General features: G+C 39.8%; 1 protein-coding gene across 7 annotated transcripts in view; it reads left to right on the top strand.

Annotated features, from left to right (window-relative positions):
- The window catches only part of CCSER1 (coiled-coil serine rich protein 1), a 1,092,378-nt gene that overhangs the window by 694,182 nt on the left and 384,330 nt on the right, over positions 1-13,866 (top strand). For 6 of the 7 annotated variants that reach the window (XM_048846959.2, XM_075127522.1, XM_075127524.1 and 3 more), the window contains one exon: positions 7,748-7,825. In XM_048846959.2, the coding sequence (XP_048702916.2) occupies positions 7,748-7,825 (78 nt within the window). Of the gene's footprint in view, positions 1-7,747; positions 7,826-9,996; positions 12,088-13,866 lie in introns of those variants that run through there. The other variant, XM_075127525.1, reaches the window with a different exon arrangement.

The following is a 13,866-nucleotide window of genomic DNA, read 5'->3' on the forward strand; positions in this document are numbered from 1 at the left end:
CTTCTCTCTGCTCTTAACAACTTGATGCCTGTAGTCCCCCTTGTGCTTCTCCTGTAGTAATTCCTGGTGAAACATTCTCTGATTTTTTTTAAATTAATACAAACAGTGTCATAGGTGTTTGTCATAAATATAAAGGGAAGGGTAAACCCCTTTAAAATCCCTCCTGGCCAGAGGAAAAATCCTCTTACCTGTAAAGGGTTAAGAAGCTAAAGGTAACCTCGCTGGCACCTGACCAAAATGACCAATGAGGAGACAAGATACTTTCAAAAGCTGGGAGGAGGGAGAGAAACAAAGGGTCTGTGTCTGTCTGTATGCTGCTTTTGCCGGGGATAGAACAGGAATGGAGTCTTAGAACTTTAGTAAGTAATCTAGCTAGGTATGTGTTAGATTATGATTTCTTTAAATGGCTGAGAAAAGAATTGTGCTGAATAGAATGACTATTTCTGTCTGTGTGTCTTTTTTGTAACTTAAGGTTTTGCCTAGAGGGATTCTCTACGTTTTGAATCTAATTACCCTGTAAGGTATCTACCATCCTGATTTTACAGAGGTGATTGCTTTACTTCTATTTACTTCTATTTCTATTAAAAGTCTTCTTGTAAGAAAACTGAATGCTTTTTCATTGTTCTCAGATCCAAGGGTTTTGGTCTGTGGTCACCTATGCAAATTGGTGAGGATTTTTACCAAACCTTTCCCAGGAAATGGGGTGCAAGGGTTGGGAGGATTTTGGGGGGAAAGACGTGTCCAAACTGCGTTTCCCAGTAAACCCAGTTAGAGTTTGGTGGTCGCAGTGGATATTCCAAGGACAAAGGATAAAATTAATTTGTACCTTGAGGAAGTTTTAACCTAAGCTGGTAAAAGTAAGCTTAGGAGGTTTTCATGCAGGTCCCTACATCTGTACCGTAGAGTTCAGAGTGGGGGAGGAACCTTGACAGTTGTACATAGAATTTGAGATATATCATAACTATATATAGTTGTTTTTACTCAAAATCAGATTGAGTATGTTCCCCCTACCTGCACTTCAATATCGGTTTCACCTTTGAGGAGGAAAGTGGTTCAATAGCAGAAGGTTTTTGCTTCGGTTAATGAGTCATTTTCATTTGTGGCTTCAATAATTGAAGCAGCAAAAAATGGTGCAGTGAGAGATCATTCCCAGTAAAACATGTCATTACATAAATATAGGCGACCTCTCATTGAACTGGAAGAAAATGTGCACCCAATTATGCTGTGAAGTTTATTTTAGTGAAATGTTCTACATCATTTTTGAGAATGTGGCTTTCAAAAATGTGAGATGACCTTAAAGCAAACACAGCCCTCAGTCTCCCCTCCCCCTTATATACTAATTTTGGGATCTCTGATGAATGACACTTGGATGTGAACTACACATGGTTGAATCACTCTTGGGAGGAAGGAAATTGACTGAAGTTTGGGAAAGCCAACCCTTTAGCTCACTGGATTTTGTGCACTCTACTAAAAATGACATTTTTGGTTTGTTGTTGTGTTTAATTCAGAATAAGAGGCAATAAGAACAAACATTAGCTAAATATCTCTCCTTACCCTATTTCATATTTATGAAAGTCTCTTGGAAGTTGATCTTTTTGCTCTGTTGGTTGGCGCTTTACTTGAAAATCTTAAACTTTCAGAGTAGCATGATTTAAACAGATGACATAATCACTGCTGTAAGGTAGACTTTCTGTATGATGCATGGAAGGTCCAGACATGGAATTCACTAGGAAAACGTAGGTTTTGATTGTGAATCTTTTTATTGCCGTGTCTTAAACTTTTCAGAAATAGTAGACTCTACACATAGGCCAGTGGCAACATTTCCAGAAGCTATTTTGGAGGAAAATATGCCACTCAGTATTTACATTTGGTGGTAGGGATTGGCTCTTTCTCTGGCTGTGCCGGAAGAAGGACAGGAGACATAGGATGTAATTTAATTAAGCCACAACTTTATTCTTAAACATCTGTGAGTACCTGGCAGCTGAAAGTGAATAGAGCAGATAATTGCATAATCATTTCAATAGATGCCTGTCCTGGTTCCCAGTCAACCCAGCAACATTTCTAGAAGCTCTTTTGGAGGAAAATAGACTGCTCATCATTTACACTTGGTGGTAGGAATTGGATCATTAGATTATTTTTAAAAAGTTTCCCCCTAAACATACCACTTGCATATGAAATCACTGAAGTGTAAGAGCAAAGCTGCTTTGTTACTCGGAGTGGTAGGGATGGAAGAATTCAAGGAAACACAGAAACTTGAATAATTTGTGTAAAAAAACAAACAAACTTGACAGTTCTAGCTATTGTGACGGGGTGGGGCCAGATGGCTACAGGAGAGTAATAGAAGGCAGATATATTAGCCCCAGGCTAAGTAGGTCCCTTTTCCCTAGGTAAGGTAATGGGGAAGGTTACAAAACAGTCAGGAACCTTCTGGAGACAATTAAGACAGGCTGATTAGAACACCTGCAGCCAATCAAGAAGCTGCTAGAATCAATTAAAGCAGGCTAATCAGGGCACCTGGGTTTAAAAAGGAGCTCACTTCAGTTTGTGGTGCGCGTGGGAGGATCTGGGAGCAAGAGGCACTAGGGGCTGAGAGTGAGAACGCGGACTGTTGGAGGACAGAGGAGTATGAGCATTATCAGACACCAGGAGGAAGGTCCTATGGTGAGGATAAAGAAGTAGTTGGGAGGAGGCCATGGGGAAGTAGCCCAGGGAGTTGTAGCTGTCGCACAGCTGTTCCAGGAGGCACTCTAGACAGATGCATTCCACAGGGCCCTGGGCTGGAACCAGGAATAGAGGGCGGGCCCGGGTTCCCTCCAAACCTCCCAACTCCTGGTCAGACACAGGAGGAGTTGACCTGGCTGTGGGTTCACTAAAACGGCCAAACTAAGGGCTGCCGTGAATCTCCGAGGCGAGCAAATCTGCCAATAAGTGCAAGACCCACCAAGGTAGAGGAGGAATTTGGTCACAGTATCCATTAAGTATCTACAGGTTTTTTAAAATATTTTTGGAAAAAGTTTGTCAGTTTTCATTCTCTCACCCACCCTCTGTTCCCTATCATAAATAGGGCCCTACCAAATTCATGGCCATAAAAAATGCATCACAGACCGTGAAATCTGGTCTTCTGGGTGCTTTTACCCTACACTGTACAGATTTCACAGGGGAGACCAGTGTTTCTCAAATTGGGAATCCTGACCCAAAAGGGAGTTGCAGGAGAGTCACAAGGGGGGTCGCAGTATTGCCATCCTTACTTCTGTGCTGTCTTCAGATCTAGGCAGCTGGAGAGCAGCGGCTGTCAGCCGAGCACCCAGATCCGAAGGCAGCGCCCCGCCAGCATACCATGCCACCCTTACTTCTGTGCTACTGCCTTCAGAGCTGGGCAGCCAGAGAGTGGTGGCTTCAGGCAGTAGCATAGAAGTAAGGGTGGCAATACCATACCATGCCATCCTTACTTTTCCACTCTTCTGGTGGTGAGTCTGCCTTCAGAGCTGGGCTCCTGACCAGCAGCTGCGAATCTCCTGCTGCCTAGCTCTGAAGGCAGCACTCCTGCGAGCAGCAGCACAGAAGTAAGTGTAGCAGTACCGCAACCCCCCTCCCAATAACCTTCCCCCCCCCAATTCCTTTTATGGGTCAGGACCCCTATAATTACAACACCATGAAATTTCAGATTTAAATAACTGAAATCCATGAAATTTACTATTTTTGAAATCCTATGACCGTGAAATTGACCAAAAGAGACCGTGAATTTGTTAGGACCCTAATCATAAAACATTGTAACATTCTCTGTAGAACCTAGGAAGTTCTTTAAATACATAAATGATCTTCATTCTAATAGACATAGTGTCACTGTTACTCCAGGTAGTTCAGTATTGGCGCTGTGCTAATTTCTGAAGCACAGGCTGTAATGATGGTACAGTATTTATGGGAATTAGCATAACAGGTATTCTTCCTTGGAATAGGAGGAAAGTAGGCAAAACACCCCATGTCCTATGCCAGGGTATCTCTGAAGAAAAATATATTTTGACCTTTTCTCAAGGAGCAGGGCTTGCTTGGTCCCTCACTAATAATGGCGCCTTAACATAACTGCATTTAAGGCCCCAGCCCGGCAAAGTGCTTAAGCATGTGATTAATTCTGAGCACTCGGGAAGCCCTATGAAGTTTATGGGACTGCTCATATGCTCAAAGTTAAGCACATGTGTAAGTGCTTTGCTGGATAGTGGCCTAAATGTTTAAGGTCCATGCACAGACAACAGCTACATAAACATCCATCGTTTATTGTTGTTTTTTTTAAGTGCTGTGCCTCTTTGGTGTTTTAAGTCTTGAAAACACTAGGTAGTTTGGCCGAACCTGTGTGGACAGGATTCCACCAGAGAATGCTATAGTCTTGTGTGGTCTGATAATCATTCGACTTAGCTGATCCAGAAATGTTATCATCTGATGCACTTATATTAAAAGAATGTATCCATGATTATGTGAGGGGTGCATGGGGAGGATTGTTTCCCTTGACTAATGTGAGCTGCACCAGTGGTAGCAATGGAGGGAGTTTGTGGGCAGAAAAAAGGGCTACTTAGAGCAGAGATTGGGCTAGGCCATAATATTTCTCATGTCAGCTGATGCCCAGCTTATATGGTGAAAGAAAAATGTCTATATTATGAACCAGTACTAATGCACAACTTTCAAATTTGACTATAACATGGTGTAGTCCTTTTGGTACAGGCAGAACAAACTGAGTCCTCAAATGTGGGGGTCTAAATCCTGTTAAATAACCATACTTTATCATAGTCAGGTATTCAGATAACGGTATTTGTAAATCTCATAAACAGTGGTTTACAAAATTAGACCTTCTCTGGATATAGAATTTTCGAAAGTGATAACTCTTAAGGAGAGAGTTTGGAATCTGGAAAGGAAGCACTTAGGAAAAAATGAATATCAACGTGTGAAGGAGAATTTGTCTTTGGGCAAAATTATCCAACTGCAAAGGAGAGTTGGCTATCAATACCTGTGAGCTGGATTTTCTGATTATTTCACTTTAGAATGCTGTCATGAGGCGGGATGGGACAGGCTCAGGGAGCTCTGGGCCAACGGAAGCCGATGTGGTAATATTTTTACAACGATGCCTTAACAAATTTTCACTTTATTTTCTATAATCAAAGTCATGCTACTTTGTGTTCACTTTTAGTAGTATGGATTTAATGGGACTTATGAGGTTTTTTTGTTTCCAGAATTATCACTGCAGCCCATTATACTGTGTTTCTGTTGATACAGTACATACTGTATACAATGATATTTGCAGTATCAAGTTATCAGTTTTATTGAGTGCTTTTATATCGGAAGAACACATTGTAGTGTTAAGGACCCTGATATCCTCTTATTACTCAACAATTTTAATAAGTATATACTTTGTAGAATTGCTTTTGAAATATTGCACCCATAATTAACTAATTTAACTAGTATAAATCCCTCAAATATACAGAAAGAAGAGAAAGTATAAGAATGGGTGTTACTATTAAATTGATTTAATTCTGATATTTGAAGAATGCTATTGCTTAGGCGACTTATGGGTTGTTGAAATATTGTGTAAAAAGATACTGCCATGCTTTGAAATCTCTTTTGAATGATGACATTTAAGTGGTCTATTACTGTACTAAAGGAGTCAAGATTCTAATGGACTTGCTCTCATATATGCTATACTATTACTACCTGTTAAATGTTTCTGAACGTAAGTTGTATTATGCGGGCTTTCCCCACTCCCAAAGGACTAAAATAAGGATACACTGGATGTGGTTTAAATAGGCTGCAACTTTTATTAACTCTCTGGGTTAGAAAAAAGCATACAGTGTAGGTAATTCCTTGACCATTTCAATATATACTTGGAGGCAGGAGGGCTTCCATCAGCCCTCCCCCTTTTCCCATCCTGGGCCCCAGCCCACCCACTGCTGGGACCTTAACATATCTCCCCACTCAAATGAGGATTAAGGTGGGCTATAAAGGAGGGGGGTTGGCTCCCTTCCATGCCATAGGAGCCCCAACCCCCTCCCCCATTTCTGCTCTTTTAATAAATACCTCCTTTAAATCCTTTACCAATCCATTTATCTGATCCCTGTATCCTGTCCCTATAAAGGACCTGTGCTAGACATCCACCCCAGGTCATCATACTGAGCTGACAACACAGCTTAATTCCCGTTCCATGTTCGTTGCCAATTAAGCTTCCCCTGGAACCTGAAAACCTTCCCCCACACACACTTCACTTAGGCCAATCTGGCGGTGAGAGGAAAATTTGCTTCCTAGCCCCCCGAGAAGGGAGCAGCCAGCTGAGTGCCTGCAGCAGATCCTGACAAAACCTGGTATTTCACTATTTCCTTCAGTGGGAGGGTGGATGCTGCTCAACCTGGTCCAGGTAAAAGAGGGCTTCTCCACTTCTTCCCAGCATGTATTTCTGTTAACTCCCACACAATCACATAGCCAGCAACAGGGGGGAAGGAGCATTCCCAGAAGTACAGCTCACCTTGGGGTGAGAAGGTTCTGAGGGGAGCAGTGAGGGTATGTAACCGGGTGGCTTGTCCCTTAAGGGCTGGAACTAGCCCATCCTGAATACAGAGAGAGCCACTGCTGGTGCACAGCAGGATGCTTGTCCTATGGAGAGTCCAGCCATCTGCAATGAAGTGGGCAAAGCACAGGAAACTGGCAGAGTCTGCAGAGAGTAAGGAAAGTTCTTGAGGTAGGGACATGTGGTGACACTGTGTCCAAGCAGTGGAGAGACAGCAAAGGCCCCAGGCAGGAAGGCCTGAGGAGAGGAAGAGTTATGAATAGAGTTTACTGGGTGGAGGTTCAGTTTTGTTCAGAATTTATTTTATATTAATAAAACCAGTCCCCATGGAGGGGTATTTTAGACCAAGTGTAAGACTGATGTGAAGTTGATTGGAACAGTCGAAGGTAGGGTGACCAGACAGCAAGTGTGAAAAATCGGGACGGGGGGTAATAGAAGCCTATGTAAGAAAAAGACCCCAAAATCAGGACTGTCCCTATAAAATTGGGACATCCGGTCACCCTAATCCAAGGGGAAACAGAGGCAGGCTGCCTGAAGGATGACCCTAGGCCATGAGGGGGCACACAGGAGGCAGCCAGCTTGGTGGCAGTCAGATTTTTTAGAAAATCAGTACTCTTGCTTGCTTGCTTGCTTTCTTATTGACCAAATAATTGGCTCTGGACTTCAGAAACTTTTCCAGTGAAAATGTAATCAGAATTGATGTGTCTTCACAAAATGTGTTGGCTTGAATGAAACAGAGTATTTCAATGAGAGAATTTTTGTTGAAAATGTTCCAGTCATCTCTAGTCTATGAATCTCCCTTCTCATCCTTCAGAATATTGCTTTGCTGGGTAGTATGCTGCAAACTTCTCTATCTGAAAATATGCTGGTGGCATCCAGCAGAAGTGCTTGGTTAACACAATCCTAAATCTGCTTCTAAAGAAGGATCCCGTGCATCGTATTGCAATGATATTCCCATAGCACTCCTGAATCATACCTACTCACAGTTTCTGAGCTCACTGCCCACTTAATAAATGGATCAGTTGATACATAAGATAACAGTACCAGGAAAACAAATCTCCCAGTGAGAATAATGCCATGATAACTCCATTTCCAAACAGCTGTCAGTACATGAGTTTTGCACTTATTATCTGGATGTTCGTAGCTCAAAAGCCCAGTGAAGGAGAATACGGCTCACCTACAATATGTTGTTTTGTTTTGCAGGAGAAAGCCCAACATTTACAGAAGGCTCTTGCTTCCCAAGCAGATAAATCCACACAGACTGAACTTGTAGGTCATGATGTAAGTAGCTGTATTAAACAGTATTTTTGTCTTCTTTATTGGTATTCAGACTCTGACCAGCCTGTTTACCACTGCTAGTGCAATGTTCATGCATTAATTTAATAGGATTTAGTGGAACACCATTCTTTTTTTGCTCCTAAGTGATTCTCTTATGCCTTCTGCAACAGAAAAAGATAATTACAGCTACCTGACAACATCCCAATATCATGTTAATTGCTTGTTTTACCAACAGCTCCAATATACTTCTATTAGTATGGGCACAAACACGTCTAAGATGATACATATTAGTACAATGTGAAATCTTTCGGTATATATTTTAAAAAGGCATTTGTGCACTTATTAACAATGAAGTTATGTTTGCAATCATCATAGACTAAGCAAGTCACTCTTGCATTCTGGTATGTGACAAAAGGCACACAACTTTGCAAAGAACTTGACACTGATATTTTAATTGTTGGGCATCAGCAGGGAACGCTGGAAGTAATTTAACTGAAAATTAGAATTTTCTTCCTGGTGTGAAAATAGCATCTTTATGCTCTGTGAAAAGGTTTAAACTACAAACATGATGATAAAATGTGAGGGTCACTGGAGGAATATGGAGACACAGTAGTTTGCTTGTGCATTGGAATTTTTTTATGCCTTGAACAATTATTGGTAAAGAGTGTTTGGAAGTTAAATCTCAAACATAGTGTAGGTACAGCCATACAAGCAGCTTCCTACCATACTTACGGCATATGACACCCTTTGGCGCAAGGCCCTGATTCTGGGGTGAGGTGCATGCATGTAGATTTTCAAGCCTGTGCAGAGCCTCATTGAGTTTATTGGTATTCCATGCACGCTCAGGGGTCTGCTTGTGCACATCTCATTGCAGTATTGGGGCCTGAGTGTTTTCTCTTGCACATCTAGGGTCAGCTATCCTTGTGAATGTCAAACATGCATACTTCAGTTACAAAACTCTGTTCTTATTTAAATCACATTTAATACCATGACTTCAATTCCATGAAACTGCAGTAATTTTAAATGTGTATTGAGAGGTATAGTTACCCAGAGAGAAACAATCTGAAGTTTGTCCGGCAAAAAAAAAAAAAAAAATGTTTTATACGTAAAACCATGAGCACAGCCCCCAATTCAGAAAAGCATTCCTAATCAAGAAAACATTAAATGTATGTATCCAACTTTAAGCAATGGGATTTAATCATGTGCTTAAAAATAAGCACATTCCTTAAGTGCCTTCCTGAATAAGCGTGGATTTAAGCACGTGAGTCAATGCTTTCCTGAATCAAGGCCACGAACAGTGACCTTCTCGTTGAGTGTTAAGAAACTGTGTTGCATAAGAAAAATGTTTGTCATGATTTATTATGCTTGCAAATCTCACTCTAGAACTCGGGTTTTATAAGCTTTTTTTAAAAAAAAAAAAAAAAGTTAATTTTTTTTAATTGTCATTTTTCTGCTCCTTGCTTTTCTCTGCCCTGATCTCTCTTTGTGAATTGGTAACAATGTCTGTGCCACCATATTCTGCTGCATAATTGTGAAATGATGAGAAAATCCATGGGAAATGTTGAAACCTGGTAACTGCTTCAGTATTTTGGGATTACAACAAATGCATTCAGCAAGGTGATTTTCATATGGTCAGAGTACTGGTACACTGCACATTTTGCTACTGTTTGTTGGAGAAAATTAACTATCAGCCACAAAAAGTGACTCTATCAAGTGTCTTAGAATTCAAATTTGTGCATGCTTCCCATTGAATAAGTGAATAATATTTTAAATTGCTGTGAATTGATGTTGAGACAAACTATATATGTAATATCCGAAATCTCAGGCTAGAGTGATCGATCTGGGTGTCTGACAGAATTTTTCTACCAGAAGATCCTGTTCTTTCATGTTTTACCAGATGCTGAAAACCTTTGCAAAGCTGTTTGTCTCTCCCTTTCTTAAATTGAATTGCCCCTCTCAGTAAAACTGGAAACTTCTTTGTCTCTTTAATTTCTTGGCAAGGAGTTAAATGCTACCAAAAGCTAGGACACTTTGGGATCCCAAGAGAAATTGTTGAGATTCTAGAGAAAATGCATTTTAAAAGGAAAAATAAAAGTACTGAAACTGCCCTAGTGACAGCTGATTTTCCACATTTTGCCGTGTTTACTTCATGAATTATGGTGTCTTGTATACAGAAGATGACACTACCTTGGGAAGGAGATGATTATCTTTAAGGGCCTGAGCTGCAAGTTAAGGAGTGCCCATAACGCCCATGAAAGACAACACCTCAGCACGATGCCGCATCTCTCATGTTCAGACCACCTTGTGCCCAATCACATTCCACTTGATACAATTAGTATTGATTTTAATCAAATAAGTTTTTACATTGTGTTTTCAATATAGGGTGTACTTGTCATGGGAGGAGTTATCAGAATTTGAAGGAAATCATTTTTTCATCTCCTGTAAATACATGTAAAGGGACGTAAATTACAGTAGTTGGTGCTGGTTCATTATTAGTTTATCTCCAGGATTGAAGCCCTTAAGCAGAGGCTGAGCTTATTGGCAGTGTACTCTGCCTGTGAGAGCAGTAAACTAGTGACATCGACTTAATTTCTTCCCCTTCCACACCTCTTCGCCTACAATGAGTCAGCTGTGGGACATGATCAACTGAAATTCTTAATAAGGGACATCAGGTGCACTCATAATTTTTGGGAAAACATTTATTAGTAATTAAACAGTAGTTACAAAAATGAAGCCATAATGTCTGTGTGAAATACCATCACTGTATGGTTTCAAATAGGGATAAGCTGGATATAAAATACTTTATTGATTGGTCTATGGATCATAAGAATGTGTATACTTCAGAATACTTTAAGAATTGTAAGGTGGTCACATCAATAGTCATGTTTTCTGAGCAGTGAGTAAACAGTAAACCCAGGGTTATCGCTCTCTCTCTCTCTCTTTTTTTTTTTTTTAAAACAGTTGTCTCTTAAATAATATTGTGCCAACAAATTTTCAAGTTTCCCCAATGGTACTTCCCTACTGTGCTGCGGTTGGCATCATCATCGTGTTTTTTCACATAACTTAATGTGACATGTTAACATAAACAGATGTGGAATTTTCTGAGATGACACTACATGGCTGTCTGGATCGATTTGTCTTATACAGAATAGTTGGAGAAACTGTAATAAAGAGAACAAGATCATGGAGAAAAGTGAAACAATATTTTTCTTTGCATGAGTAAATGATGGCCATACTGATCTTGACTGGAGTAAAGTTAGAACCAAGCCATGAGGGGTGGGGGAGAGAATATGCAAATAAATAACTCTCTTCTTTTTACAGTGTTATATTTTATGTATATTCATTTTATGGAATATTTTTCATTCACTTATTAGCTTTTGTTCCCTGTCTTACAAAGTATGCTTATTACAGGTAATAGTCGGTTGAGTCTTGTTCTCACTGAAGTCATTTGCAATAATACTCAAATTCTTTGGTTTTGTATGAGGTTTTATTGAGCAGAATATATTCCCATTTAAGTGTCCCTGTATATCTATTTTTATATATCTGGGTATGCATTTATGTATTCTGTTTGGATGTATATACAATGAAGTGTGTGTGGGGGGGGTGCACGTATTTATGAAAACTGGGGAAAAAATACAAAACTCTTAGGTGCAAATGTCACATTAAAGTTCTGTATTTAAACACACCGGTCAGAGAATGCAAAAAGTTAGGATTCTCACAATAACATTAATTCACCCCTTCTGTAAATATTTTATGGTGCATTTGTAGCCTACATCTAATAGCCTAATTAGTAACTGCAAGTATTATATGTGCAGTCTACATGAATCGTTGCTATAAAAACTTGACACACAAAATCACAAAAGGTAGGTAGTTAAGAAATCAATATTCTCGTAACATTAACTCACCCATTCTGTACATGTATAATATTGTCAACATGCGCCAGCCACTTTCGCAGGGATGATGAGTTAGGGTTACCCTGAAGACCTTAACTTTTGCATTCTCTGACATTTTTCTCTTTAAACACAAATGTATTGTTGCATTAGCATTTTATTTGGGAAAAATCTATTTTACACATGCTTTTTAAAAAGCAAAATGTATTAGTACTAAGTTTGCTCTCACTCTCTAGCTTATAATTAATGGAACCTTGCTCTATCGGCAGCATATCACTAAAACATTCTAAAACCCTAATCATTTCTTCAAGTAGTCTTTTTGAATACAGAATATATTATGATATGGTATGATGTAGAGGTTTTATTTGCACTCTTCTTGGATGACCTGTGTAACTCATTAATGGCTTTATACTAATGCGAATAAAACCTCTTTATGCCACCAGATAACTCAGTGTACAATATATATGCAAACACAAGACTATAGCGTATATCTGACTGTAGGTACTATAAAGGTTTCTAAAATGATATTTTGTTTTTTAAGGTCCACTATCTTATGAGTTACCACAGCTAAAAACTTGAGATTGGCTTGGGCTGCAAAATTTGGTTCCATGTACTGAAGGTCCCAGAGTACATGGATACGGGTATCTGAATCAGTTTTGGGTCTTGGTCTGTGTCTATTAGAAACAATGGCTCTGCCCTGCTGAAGATCTGTGGGATATCTACAGTAGTTAAAAGGTACTGTTTCCTAGCTTGAGCTTTGATGAGATATAGGAGTGTTCCAAAGTCTCTTGAAACCAGTGGGGTTGTTTGTTTTGAATTCAGTGAGTCCTGGATATAGCCATATAGTACCTTACCTATTACCTCAGTTGTCCAGGACAGAATTTTACCTGTCGATTTGAGGAGGTCGATTTTTTTTTTTGGGTGGGTATGGCAGGAGGGTGGGAAGGAATGGAACAAATTCAGAATGTAAGAAGCAACCCCAATGAAGAAGGATAAACGGGGTGCAGAGTTGCAGGTAAGGTGGCTGAATGAGATTAATTTAGTTAATCTTTTTGTCTGCAATATGTAGCATAATTATAGTTAGAGTCTGACCATCTAAAATGACCAGCAGTCCTGCTTCCTTTGAAGATAATACATGGGAGAATTATGGTTTGGTGATCCTCTGTTACTTGTAAACTGCTGGGGAACATGTGTTCTATCCCTTTTCCTTTTCTCCTGTTCAGTACTCCGGGAATTTACACAGACGTTTCCATTTAGAAAGGCAGGAACAGTTTGTTAAAGACAAGGAAGATGGCAGATCTGTGAACTGGAAGGAACGATGACCGTGTTCCTCTTGATTTTTTTTAAGCTGTGGTGCCCAATGCTTCGTCCAACTTCCATATCAATAAAATGGTGCAGTTCATCTGGAAAAAAAAAATCTGTCCTTCATGATGAGGTACAGTAGCACTGCCCTCGTTTGCTCACAATGACCGCTTTACTACCTCCCTAAATTGGAAGTGAAATACTATCAAGGATAAGTGTGTGTGTGAGAGAGAGAGGGAGCACTCACATGCAATTAAAGGAAAACAGGCTGGCAAGTAAAGGTTCAAAAGGTTGCACACTTTCGTTGACGAGACCTGAAACATCGGTTCATGCAACATTTGTTCTGCTTTATAAGGCATGTAGTGAGAATCATTTAAAAACAAATTCAGAATCTCTCAGAAAGCTTTGTGAGCACCACAGATTTTGTGACATGGGAAAATACTAAATAAATGATGAATATGTCTTAAATAATCAATGCCCATTTAACCTCCTTCACTGTCCTTTGACTGCACAGGCTTATTTTATTGTGAGCTCAAAGAATAATTTGTGTCTCAGTTGGGTTATTAAAACGGGATGGAAGATTAATAGATATAGTCAAGTAGTAATGCAGCCAATTACAAGGTTCCATTCAGCTGTAGGGCAGATTCTTCTGATTATGTCCACTATATAAATAGGTTCTGCAAAATCATATATACACATCCTGTAAATATTTTATAACCCATGGCACTGCAAATACCACCTTGATGAAAATATATTTGAATGAAGAAACAAACCATCATAGAGAAGCTCTCAGCCTCTGTTGCTAAAGGAATTCAGACAGTAATACTACTTGGCTTTTGGATTGAGTGGTCG

This window comes from Caretta caretta, chromosome 4 (genome assembly GCF_965140235.1).
Source record: "Caretta caretta isolate rCarCar2 chromosome 4, rCarCar1.hap1, whole genome shotgun sequence".
Taxonomy (NCBI): Eukaryota; Metazoa; Chordata; order Testudines; family Cheloniidae; genus Caretta; species Caretta caretta.